Source organism: Lacerta agilis, chromosome 8 (genome assembly GCF_009819535.1).
Source record: "Lacerta agilis isolate rLacAgi1 chromosome 8, rLacAgi1.pri, whole genome shotgun sequence".
Taxonomy (NCBI): Eukaryota; Metazoa; Chordata; class Lepidosauria; order Squamata; family Lacertidae; genus Lacerta; species Lacerta agilis.
The window spans coordinates 53,836,339-53,848,963 of record NC_046319.1 but is presented as its reverse complement, the minus strand read 5'-3'; the positions used below and the strand labels follow the sequence as shown (position 1 = coordinate 53,848,963).

The window sequence follows — 12,625 nt, the reverse complement described above, 5'->3', positions numbered from 1 at the left end:
TGGGAAAATGGCTTCAGGCACCAGGCCTGTTGGCCAACCAACTCTGTGTTACAAGATTTGTCTGCAAACGTGACATGAAGGCTGGCAGCATTAACCCCCCTGTGTGGGAATACCTTGCAGAACACTGCAGAGCCTGGAGATAGACAGTCAGGTTGTGTATCCATAGCAGTGACTAGAAGAGGAAAGACCACTGGGGAGAGTGTAGAGTGTAGAAAGAAGAAACGCCATGGTGTATCTGCACCAGCACCAGCACCAGCAGATGCCTTCATCTGACCCAGCTGCAACAAAATGACTCTCTTGTATTAGTCTTAACAGCCATGGCAAGAAACCCTACTGAACAGAGGGGGATTTGCTTAAACTTCTGGACTTGGCATGTGAGGCAGTGGGTTATCACAGGACAGGTGAGGTGGAGAGAGCCTTAAAAGGTAAGTGATAAAAAGGCAAAAGGACATCTTGTTTCTGGTCTTTATTGCTGCAACTAAAAAGACCTTGGTTGCAACACCATTAAAAACTTGGTCCCCATAAACAAAATGAAGGAACTGGTCTTTCTGCTCGTGTTATAACACACTCACAAACTTAACTAGTGATATAACACAGTTTGGACCTTTAATTAGGAAGCCTATAGAGGGAATCTGTGTATGCACACAGGACATAAATGCCCACTTTCTTTCCAGATGCTCCAGCTTTTAACCCTGGGAGGCACAATCTAGGTCCTTATTAGCACAGGAATGAAGCTGCTTTTTGACCATGACCCCATTTCACCAAAGCCAGAGACAGAATTCGTCAAACACATCTAAGCAACATCCAGCCTTAGTGACCCCAACAAAAATGGATGGTCTTGGTAACTGCTCTGTTCTACAGCAGGCTGACTGCCAGATGCTCTCCACCTCAAGATGGGAGAGACTTGCATTCATGCTCAGCATCCAGCTCATCCATCATTGCCAACAAGTCAGCACCCTTGCTGATCCTCTCCTTTGGTTCTTCTGCGACCTCGAACTCTCCCATGATGCGAGCCAGCTCCTCATTCCGTTGAGGGTCCTATTTAAAAGAGTCCAATTACTGCAAGAAGCTACTTATGGGAGAACATAAATAATAAATTTGACAATTCCATACTTTATTTTCAGTAACCAGCTTTAAAAAATCAATTTAACCTCAGTTGCCCGAAGCAACAAAACACTGTAGTTTTGATTTTAAGAGCATTAAAATGTCCCTCTGAAAATCAAAAGCAGCTTTGACTGCTGTGAGGGCAGCAAAAAGCATTCTTGGTTCTCAAACACCAAGTTCCAGGTACGTTACACACACCTCATACGTGACTCACTTCCACAAGATGTGGCAATATTGGGCTACTGGTCAAGCTGGCTTCAAGGGGACTAGACAGTTTTCATGATTATCAGTAATAAATATTAAAAGCAAAAAGAAGGAAATTATACAAGTTCATCAAAAAGCGCAAGTTATCACTGGCTCTATGGAACTTTTGTTTTCAAAGGCAGCACACCATCCAAGATGCAGGGAACAAATATCACTGGGGTGCTTTTGTTCTGCCGGTGCCGGGTTCTGACCAGACACTGTTAGAAACAGTATGTTAGGATAGAGAGGCTCATGTTCAGATGCAGCAAGGTTTTTCTTGGTTATGTTCACAGAATGTGGTGGCTTCTTTTTCCCACACTCCCCATGTGTTATCTTCTTTTCATCTTTTATGCAGGCTGATCAGGCAGAACAGAGATTCTGCCGTGCAGTCAAGAGTTCTGTGAAACTCTAATGCTTGCATGCCCAACTAAAATTATTCGAAAAAGAAAAAGAAAAAAGAGAGTCCCGCACCTATTTTGTTATTTTCTGGAAGTAACATAGCAACAAACATTGATAACAATACCCTTCACCAAATGCACCTTCATTTAGTTTGAAAACTATTTAGCTTACTCTTGAAATGAGAGGCTAGGGGGCAATGACTGCATACCTTGTCTGCTTGTATGTTGATAACTTGATACAATAATTCCTCTGGACGGGTCAGTGCAGCATGTCTTGAGGAAAAGAATAAAAAGCTGTCATAGAATTGTAGAGTTAGAAGGTACCCTGAAGATCATCTAGTCCAACCCCCTGTGATGAAGGAATCTCAACTAAACCAGCCATGATTAAATGCCATTCATCTGCAGATAGAATGCTACAAACACAATCTGTTCGGTAAGTTGTAATGCCTCTAGCATTACCCGTGGGACACGGGTGGCGCTGTGGGTTAAACCACAGAGCCTAGGGCTTGCCGATCAGAAGGTCAGCAGTTCGAATCCCTGCAACGGGGTGAGCTCCCGTTGTTCGGTCCCTGCTCCTGCCAACCTAGCAGTTCAAAAGCACATCAAAGTGCTTCCTCTGGCGGGTAGGTAAAACAGCATTTCCGTGCGCTGCTCTGGTTTTCCAGAAGCAGCTTTGTCATGCTGGCCACATCACCCGGAAGCTGTATGCCGGCTCCCTCAGCCAATAAAGCGAGATGAGCACCACAACCCCAGAATTGTCCGCGACTGGACCTAATGGTTAGGGGTCCCTTTACATTTCAATGCCTCTAGCAGCTTTTCACATACCTCACTTGTTTGAATTTTTAATGAATAGCAATTCCCTGACAATTGCTCCCTGTTGCTGCATCTGATGAGCCTTTTCTGCAATACTTGTACTAATTAAAGGTTCTGCAGCAAAGGTTTCCAAAAGGAAGGGGGGTCATGCAAGGGCTTCAGTATACACCTCTCACCCATGGATTGATTCAACTAGATGGCTGAACGGCCAACTCTCACCCACACCACCCATAAAGCAAGTGAGACTGATCATACTCTTCCTCCTCATCTGTGGTGAAGAGATTCAGCCGGAAACCAGCCTCGTTGCCAAGAGGCTTCTTGATGTCCAGGCTTCCCATGAGTCTGGCCAAGAAGTTCAGCTCTTCTTTAGCCAGAGGGTTTGGAGCAGTATTCTCCTACATGGAACAAGAGTGGGTCTGTTACACAGAGAGGCAACCAATGGCAGTATTGGAAGAGCTTTGTTTACAAGGGTTGTGGCCTCCTAGCACTATAAAGGCTGCAACAAAGTAGTCTGCTGGGGCTCTGACATCTTTGAAATTGGGACATAAAAGAGCATACTGCATATAGTTGTAGCTGAGTATGTTCTGGCATGGAAATTAATGTGCCTGAGATAGGCATGATTCTTGATTTCAAGGAGCCTTCTTTGAGTATGATTAGCTGTTGGGAATTGTAATCCAAGAACATCTGGAGGCACCAAGTTGGGAAAGGCTGATTAAGAAAGTAGACTAAAGATACTGACCTTTACACGAGATGCCAAATTTTTGGCTGCCCCCGACATGTCTGTCTCTACAGGCCGACTGATGCTGTATCTAGAGGCAATTGGTAAAGGCTTATAGTAGACACAAAGGAAAACTGCAGAGAGCCCCCAACTGAAATGTGGCTTTGCATCCCATGGCTTACATGTTTGTTCCCAATTTGATTACTCTGTCTCCATAGAGGTCGAATGAGCCTTCTCGATATGGAAGCTGGTAATTTCCACCACTGACGAACTCAGTCCTCTTAATTTCATCCCCTTTACTGTTGAAAAGTCTGAAAATTGCAAAATTGAAGCACTGTGGTGACTTCTAGTGCTTTTCTGAACAAGGAAGAATAACCCTCATCTCACAGAACAGCTGGGAGAGGTAATAAAGAGGAATTTTCTGGCCTAAGGTAGTGCACATACACTCTTTCCTCTACTCCCAGCAGGTTTGTCTCAGTCAGATGACCCATGCAGCCTGGCACTAGGGATTCTCCTTAAGATTGGGATAGATGGTTAACTAGGTGCAGCTGATCTATCTAGTGGCTACAGGGAAAAAGCAGGGTGCAAGGTAGAGAGGTCTAAGATTCACCTGATGAGCCCTGGAACCTCTGTTCCCCAAGGAACTGGACCAGAGGTTGGCAGTACAAAATGGCCATTTGAGTTCTGTACTTTATCTTTGAGGAGGATGGAAACCTGTGGAGGAAGCACAAAACTTTGTAAAGCAGTCTTGCTTAGAAAGAATTTCTGCCCAACACCTCCTTATTCCAGTATCACATCATGCAATTTCACCCAGGGATCCTTCCTCTACTACGGTATCACAAGCTCCTGGACTGATGTGTAAAAATGAAAAAGCCACCCACCCTGATGTGTATGTCCTGGAAGAAGATGAGCAATGTCTGCCGGATGAGCTGAAGTTCGCCAGCAGAGAGAGAGCCGTATGTCTGCAGAAGAAAGCCAGAATAAATCCTTGCTGCTGCTTTAGCATTATTCAAGTGTATGATTCACATGGATGTTTAAGTGCTTCATGCATCCTCAAAACTGTGGGCAGAAGATTATTTCCATTTTGGTGACAGGCAACTGAGAAAGAGCAACTTTCCTTGAGGACACCCCAGTGGTTATTTAGTTGCTGCTGGGATTTTAAACCAGGTCTCCCAGATTCAAGTAAAACTTCTTAAATAGAAATCTTGTTGTTGTTGTTCAGTAGTTCAGTCGTGTCCGACTCTTTGTGACCCCATGGACCAGAGCACACAGGCACGCCTATCTTTCAGTGCCTCCCGCAATTTGGCCAAACTCATGCCAAATCTAACCCCCAGTAAAACATGCTTGTTTTATGAAATCACTAATCCATTTCAAAACTATTCTTACTTTTTGCATTCTATTCTACTCAGTTGTCTTATTTCTGCTTTCACTGGTGAAATCTCCAGACTTACAGTGCAGCAGCTTGAAGGGGGAGCACACTACACAGCAGAAAACCAATATGAGGGCATGCTCCGATATGTTTTGCCTTTGTATCATTTCCCCCCGTAGTTGTACATACATTTGAATGGAATCTAAAAGGTATGGTGTGCTCTTACATCAATGAGTTTCCTAAAGGTTGCATCAACCTGGGCCAGAGTTTTGGGTGCTTCATAAATGAAATCTTTGATAGCATCCAGGTGGTTGAAAGTGATGAGTAAAAGGTCTTTGGGACGAGGGCAGAGTAGAACTTGGTACTTGAATGCCATGGTCATTAGATCGTAGAGCTACAAAGTAAGGAAACAGGAATTAGTTAAATCAGAGCCCAGGCTGAGCCTTATTAATCAGCTGTCTTCTTGCGCCGTTGGCTGGATTTTATTCTGTGAGCCACCCTAATATGAGCCTGTGCTTGGTTAGACCTGTCTTGATCTTGCTCTAGTTGTCACTGCTGTTTCATCACCTTCAGATCCCTTGTCTACCTAAGCTGCCATTCTCCCCTGATTCACTTTCCTTTATTCCTCAATTTTTCCTGAATGTTAGTGTAAGGATCCTAGTTTCATTTGATGACAGCACTTGTTGATAGAGAGTTACCTGAATTCCCCATAAGACATTTGGGGAAACAGAAAGGTTCATCCTCACCTTATCCATACTGGGTGCATTCAGTCTCATGATTGAGGCATGAACCAGACGCTCAAAAACTGTCCTCAGGGCCTTCCTGGAATAGAGCTCCTGCGGCTTAAACAGCTCGTCCATAAACTTTTTATTGAATATACCCCCTATGATGTCATTCATAACTGAAAAGACAAAAGATTCAAATGTATCACAAATGGATCGGCTTTGCTTTTGTTTCACAGGAAGACACAGACAGTTATAGCTGAGGAGGGACTTGCAAAGGCCACTCTCCAACTGAAACACACCATGCCCCACAAATGTCTTCTGTGCAAGGCTGTGATCCTCTCCAAATCCCCTTCAGTTCAAGGAAACTTGCACAGAAGCCGTTCCCAGCCTTTGTTACGAGTGACTTCACCAGTGCTGGTAGAGATACAGGATCTGGAAACGTTTTATTTTCTTAGTAATGAGAAACTACTTGAAACTCAAGTTTCCAAATTCAATAAATTCCAAGAGTTAAACAGCAGATTATGGTAATCTGAAACAATTTGTCTCCTTTTGGCATTTGCAAACTGCATCCATTCTTTTTCTTCTGCAAACATTTTATAGATGCTCCCGAATCCATGGTAAGTAAATTGAGGTAGAAGGGAATCACAACACCCTGTCCCCCATTGTTTAGTCATTTGCAGTTAGATGGGCTGATAACCACAACCAAATACTGAGAAGTACATAAAAGGATTGAAACAATATTCAGATGTAGTGGTCAGGGTTACTATTGCCAGAGGTACTACACCAGTAATACTCAAGCACTAGATGTTATTTCTTTTACACTCAATACCCAGTAGTGTGCAAGCAGAGTTGGCTACAAAAAAATCTCTCATGTACCACAGTAGGTATCCCTACTGCTAAAAAACTGATACAGTATTTGGCCATGTAGATAGTCTTGAACATTGGAGAGAATCACCGTAAAAACCAGTCTTAGAAATGACTGTGTACCTGTGTACAGAGAAAAGGTTAAAATATTTCACCAAAATGTCAAAATTCTCCATTTATCAACACCAGATCTTAGGTGCCTGGGATCTTCCTAGTCAAGTTGAAATTAAATACAGTTTCCTGTATGGGTCCTAGTAGCTACAGAAACCATATTCATGTGGATACCAATAAAATCTGAGTTTAAAAGGTTTTGATCCTGATCTGTTGCCCAGTACTGTCCCCTCCTCACACTCCCTGGTGGAAGTGGACAAAGGGAAACTCTTCTTCTGGTTCTTTATGCCTTCACTGGATGTTTTTAAATAGAGGTTGGATGGGCCATCTGCCAGGGACTTTTAGCAGTGATTCCTGCATTGCAAGGGGCTGGACTAAATGACCCTTGGGGGTCCTTTCCAACTTGACAATTCTGAGATTCTATGCCCAGTCACAAAGTCTTTTCTAGCTCTCAATTTCATTCTCCCTTGTGCTAAGTAGCAGCAGTTGTTCAATCTAGTATCCAGCAGGTGTTGCTAAGCACAGAGAGACTGGGATGGATAAGCAGAGCTTTTAGTGATGCAATTCTCTCTTGACCCGCTCCGACGCAATCCTTAACAAAGCTGTAGTAAACTCTCCCTCAGTGTATGCTTCTAAAGAGATTTGACAGAGTTCTGCTTCTGTGATTCTCTGTCAGCCCCAGCCAGGAATATTCTCTAGTAGTTTGGAATTGGACAGAAACATGATCACACCAAATAGTGACCTCTGACATTTTGCACTGTATTCGTGTAACTGAATGAGATAGTACATTGCATCACTGTCCCAAAATATAAGTCACTAGAGGTGGTAGAAGATTAGGATACCTACCAGCCAGTTTTCCTCTCAAACTTCAGGGTGGCACAGGATTTTTAGTGCCAGCTGAGTGACTAAACTTTGGGTTGGTAAATGAAAGTGGAGAAATCCTGTATTGTTCTATGATCCACACCAGAATCCTGTGGTGGAATTGCTTTTTTCTTTTCTTTTTCACTCCTAAACAGCCTTTTCACTCCTAAACAGGTTTATTAAGCCACCACCAATTAAGACTACCTAGTACAGTCGCTATACACAGCATTTAGGGTAGCCATTAGCCATAGGTGCAGTGGCGTCGGAAGCCGCTTGGCCACCCGGAGCAGTAAACCTCAGGGCACCCGGGGGCGGGGTGTTGCTCCATAGCGCGCATGCACAGCGTTGCTATGTACGGCGCATGCGACACTCTGTAGTGACACTGTGCACGTGCACTACAGAGTGGCAGCGGTGGCAAACTGCGAGCAAGCCGTGGAGCGAGGCGCTTTGCCAGGCAGCGGGGCTCGGCTTGGGAGTCGCGTGGGGGGGCGAGTGTCACCCCCTCCAGGGTGGCACCCGGGTCGCACCGCCCCCAACGCACCCCCTTGCTCCGCCCCTGCATAGGTGGTTAACAATTCCTCCATACCAAATCCACTGGTCTGGCCTCCTGTGATACACAGGCAAATGCAGGTGGGCTAAAATACAGCCTCTAAACAGCATTTAAAAAAAACCACAGACTCCCTCATTCCCTCTTTTCCTTATTTACCTGCAGACTGCTATGCATCTGAGCAACAGAAACAGAGATCTTGTAGCATTTGGGGGTTATGTTTGGTTACACAGTTTACTTGGGGGGAAACACACCCGCTGGTTTCTTCAGCTCAACCCATTCCAGGTATTAAGCACGATGCAGAAAAGCATGATGCAGTCTAAAGATATGCAATAGTGCCATACTAAAGCAGCAGCAAATTTTGGGATTTAATGAGGAAAGTTGTGGATTAAAAGACGTAGTTCAAGGCAGAGAACTGGTGACTAATTCTGCAGTACGGCAGGAAGACAGCAAGAACCACTGGATACACTCTGCCTGAATACTGCTCATACTATGCTTGTACAGCTGCTCCTTTGCCAACAGAGATGTTCAGCAATCAGTTGAGCTACCACCTAAGATGACTTTTCCAATAAATTTATTTCCAAGGCACTAGTGAATTATTTTTATGTTTCAGGATCATTCCTGCCTGTTTTTAAAATGCAGAAAGCCCTAATCAAGCATTCACTTGTTCGTCAATTACACCCGCTACAGAAGTGTTGAAGCAGCTGGGAACACGATGCAGCTGTGTGTATGTACAACATGCCGCTAAAAATGCTGTCAGTCAAAATTTTAGTCATTAATCAGTCAAGTTTTTACAGGAGTTCACCATCATTAGAGGTTCCACTAAGAGGTTTCATTTACAATCGGGATATAAATTTTGTTAGAGAAATAAAATAAAACCACTGCAATCAACACACAGAAGGACTGTAGGCAGTTCATAGGTTTTAAAAGCACATCCTAATACATATGTGCACTTTGACAGTCTATTGCATTTATGGTTTGTTCTTAGTTCCTGTGCAGCTATAGCAAAATCTTTCAACTCTGTATGTCGCCTGTTTCAGTTAGACAGAAGACAGATGAGGGCTGTGGCGGTTGATGGGTTAAAAAAAAAAGACTTGGTCAATTGACTAATCCAATATTGTCAAATACTGTAATGGTCAAGTATTTTCAAAGCATTAATATTAAAGCAAGAAGACAGTCATCAACCGATTTGATACTCATACTAATTACAACAAAATTAGAAAACTTTTACTTAAAAAGGGGAATGAATGATTTATTTTTAATACATATTTATTTTGGCTTCTTCTCCAGAAACTGAGGGCAGTCCGCCCATCCCTCAGTGTGTTCTCACAACAGACCTGTGTGTGACTTAACCACAATTGCCTAATGACTTTCTTGGCTGAGTGAGGATCTGAATCTGGGTCTTCCTAGTCCTAGTTTGACACTTTACTCATCAATGACTGCTTCTGCTCCTGTTTGGAACTGTCTGTTAAAGAAGGTAGCCTGTGGAAAGTGTTTTGATGTGGAGTTCGTCATTAGCAAGCAACCCTCGTGCCTGTCCCTGCTAACAAATGATAGCCTAATCAAATAAAAAAATGACAAGTTGCCATATTCACAATGGTACAGTGGTGCCCCGCTAGACGAAAATAATTTGTCCTGCGAAAATTTTCGTCTAGCGGGTTTTTCGTCTTGCGGAGCGGCAATGACAGCCACGCTCCGCAAAACGGAAAAAAAAGACTAAAGTTTTTCGTCTAGCGAGGCATTCGTCTAGCGGGGCACCACTGTATTCTTGAAATTTTAGACAATATGTGACCAGAGTCAAATAACAGGCAAGCAGAAGGTCCCAGGTTCAATCCCTCATCTCCATGTAGGGCTAGGAGAGACCCCTGCCTGAAATTCTGGAGAGTCGCTGCCAGTCAGCGAGGACAATACTGAGCTAGATGAACCAATAGTCTTGACTCCATATAAGGCAGTTTCCCAGGTTCCTAACAGTTGCCCAGCATGCCAACGCTACTATGTTACTTAAACTAAAGTCATAAGAATTGACCAACGAGGGTTCAATGAATTTCTTCCAGGATTTGCTATAAATGTGGTATATAATGTTGTCAGTCACCCGAGTTCCATAAATATAATGCTGCTGGTCTGAAGGGATCTTCCAATAGCATCCCAGAAGATACTGTGTATGCATAGTTTGGAATCTCAGTGGGGGGAAAAAACTCTTTGTGCAGGGGGCTAAAAATGTTACAGTACCTCGTCTCCTGTCCACATCAGTCCATTCATCTACACGAAGCATAAAACAGAAAAAATGACGGGTCAAGTACTAGGAACAACAAACTGACAAGCAGGATGAAAGAGGGGAAATAAGTAAAAAAGAATCCAACAGTATTTAGTACCCTGCTTATTAGAGCTGCAAAGCAAAGGAGAGGAGAGCTTTCAACTAATATTTTAAAGTGGCAAAAAAAAGCCACAATGTGTGGAGGGTAGGGGTGATACACAGGCACTATTAAAATGGACTTATGACACTTCTGTAATCTCACTCCACACATTGTGGGGGAAAGAGGCTTATTTTCCCAGCATAAAATTTGGTGAAAAGGCAAAGTATTGCAACAGCTGCACAGCCTTGATGTGGAGCATTCACTTCAAACAAATGAGATACAACAGAATTAATTGCACTAACTGCTCAAAATGACTGTGCTGACTGCCGAGCATCCTCAGATCCACATAGATGAGTTACTGTGCTAGAGCAACTCCAATACTTCTGAGCAAATGTAATCTGTACAAAGCCGTTGCCCCATACTTAAGTCTGCAGGGTAGAAAAAATATGATACACATGCATGCTGGATCACCAAGAACGTAACAAGATTCGTTTCCCACCTTTCCTCTTGAGTTCAGCCACTTGTCCAGTAAGCTGTAAGACAAACTGAACTCATGCTATTTACCAGCCCAAGATTTAAACACATGCATACCAGTAGCTTGGAATTTTAAGCGTTTCTGCAGTAGAATTAGTATACTATAGGATTTGATGCTGGTGCCTAGGGAACGGAAATCTTTTTCTAGTCCTGTTCACCTGCATCTGAATGTCAACCATGACTTACATTATTATTTTTTCTTTTACATTTCCTTTCAATGGTCTGTTTCTAGTACAGTATGCCCTCAACTTGTATGAGGGTTATATTCCAGGGATCACACCTAAAGTCAAAATCATGTATAGTCAAAATATATTGGGTACAATGGCAGGTGGGATTGCCAAACACCCTTTTCTTGGATGCCTGTCTGCTTCTTTATTTTTATCCCCCCAAGTGTGTAAAGCTGAATGTGCTAAGTTAAATTTGTATAAGTTGCGGGTACCTTGTACATCAGGAGCAACATTCACCTTTCAATGCTAGCCCTATATGATCATGCCCAAGAAGCAGCAAAGCTATTCTTCAAGTACTGTACTGTACCTAGGAAGCAGATCAGACAAACCTTCCCCCCAACCTTGAAATGGCAGAGCAATTGTCCATGAAAGATGCTGTTCTTCCAAAATGCTCCGAGGGACTCCAAAGTGTAGCATGACTGCAGCTCCAAGTGGGAAGGAAGGGTCTCGACATATTCACTAAAGGGTAGTGGCATACTATGGCAAAGGAAATTGTGGAATCCTGCATAGGACTTATTTCTAGAGAATTCCATTAGAATGCTAAACATTTCCAGCATTCAACTCACCATGTGGAAATATTCTCCCCTCTCAATGTTCCCAAGTACTACTAATGTCTTCAGAAATGTTGATCCTAACAAGGTTACCAGTCACTTTAAGACACAGAACTTAAAACTGTCTGCACAAGTTGTCATTCAGATATGGTGGCAGAACTTTATAAAGGCTGTTTCACATTTAACATCATTTAATTATTGTATAAAGTTGCCTGGTCAGAATATTGTAAGTCACCCAGGAGGAATGCTCTCCTCAGGGAAGTGTGCCTGGCGCAACCGTTCCTTTTTAAACAGGACTTTGGTTTATCTGATTGACATCCTTTGCCCTTTTAAAATGTGGCTGTTTTTTTTGGGGGGGGGTGTTGTCGTTTTTATTTTGATTATATATATTGTGGTTTTTATGTTGATCTTTTCTGTGAACTGCCCTGAGACCTCCGGGTATAGGGCTGTATATATATTCTAATAATAAATAAATAAATAAATAAATAAAGACCCAAGTTGTAAGTGGGCAAGTTACTATATCACACTAAGGTGTGCACAGCATTCCCTAATATGGTGGCCTCCAGATGTTTGGGGCTACAGCTCTCATTGGGCCCAGAACCATTTGGTCGTAGTCCAAAACAACTGAACGAGACTCATGTTCGGGAAGGCAGCAGCACTCGCCCCTCCCAACCCGAATAGCCATTATGAGGAACTCAATCACACCCCCCCCCCCCGTTAAATGACACCCTTGCCCCGCGTTGTAGCCGGAGTGGAAAGGGGTGTGTGGGTGTATGGGAGAGAGCGGTATAGGCGGGGCCCCTCCCAGACCTTGGCGCGCCTTGTCTCCCGGGATGCTTTGCGCGCGCAGCCGCTGGTCCACGATGTAGAGCATCTCCCCACCCAGGTTGAGGACGAGCAACGGCAGCGTCCTCAGCGACATGGCCGCGGGAACCGCACACGGCCGGGTTCCGTCCAGGAGACAAGCTGTGGCTGCGACTCTGGTTGCGGCTGCAGTTACGATGGCAGCGGCCCCGTTGCCTGGACAACGCCACCGCCAATCGGAAGGCTGCTTGCTGCCAGGTCTAGTCTCCTGTTAAAGGCGGAGTTTAGGTCTCCGCCCACAACTTCCCTATATGGGCTTACGGTCCGCCCTCTCGTCCTCTTTCCCGCCCTCTTATCCTCTGGCGCATCATCGAGACGGAGTCGGATGTTAATAGGATGAGC

At 43.9% G+C, this 12,625-nt stretch overlaps 1 protein-coding gene across 3 annotated transcripts; it reads right to left on the bottom strand.

The window, feature by feature from the left end:
• Positions 1 to 451: 451 nt before the first annotated feature.
• OSCP1 (organic solute carrier partner 1) lies at positions 452 to 12,430 on the bottom strand. 3 transcript variants are annotated; one of them, XM_033157511.1, is made up of 12 exons: positions 12,230 to 12,430; positions 9,983 to 10,012; positions 5,392 to 5,546; positions 4,872 to 5,039; positions 4,158 to 4,238; positions 3,887 to 3,990; positions 3,459 to 3,587; positions 3,298 to 3,367; positions 2,814 to 2,953; positions 1,955 to 2,018; positions 1,551 to 1,554; positions 987 to 1,058 (listed from the first exon to the last, which is right to left on the bottom strand). In XM_033157511.1, exons 1-12 carry the CDS (start codon positions 12,339 to 12,341, stop codon positions 1,039 to 1,041), a joined length of 1,077 nt encoding a protein of 358 aa, XP_033013402.1. In that variant the 5' UTR covers positions 12,342 to 12,430; the 3' UTR covers positions 987 to 1,038. The 3 variants fall into 3 exon arrangements, with proteins under 3 accessions (XP_033013399.1, XP_033013401.1, XP_033013402.1); XM_033157508.1 differs by lacking the exon at positions 1,551 to 1,554 and having other exon boundaries at positions 452 to 1,038; positions 12,230 to 12,429; XM_033157510.1 differs by lacking the exons at positions 1,551 to 1,554; positions 9,983 to 10,012 and having other exon boundaries at positions 452 to 1,038; positions 12,230 to 12,428.
• Positions 12,431 to 12,625: the final 195 nt, after the last annotated feature.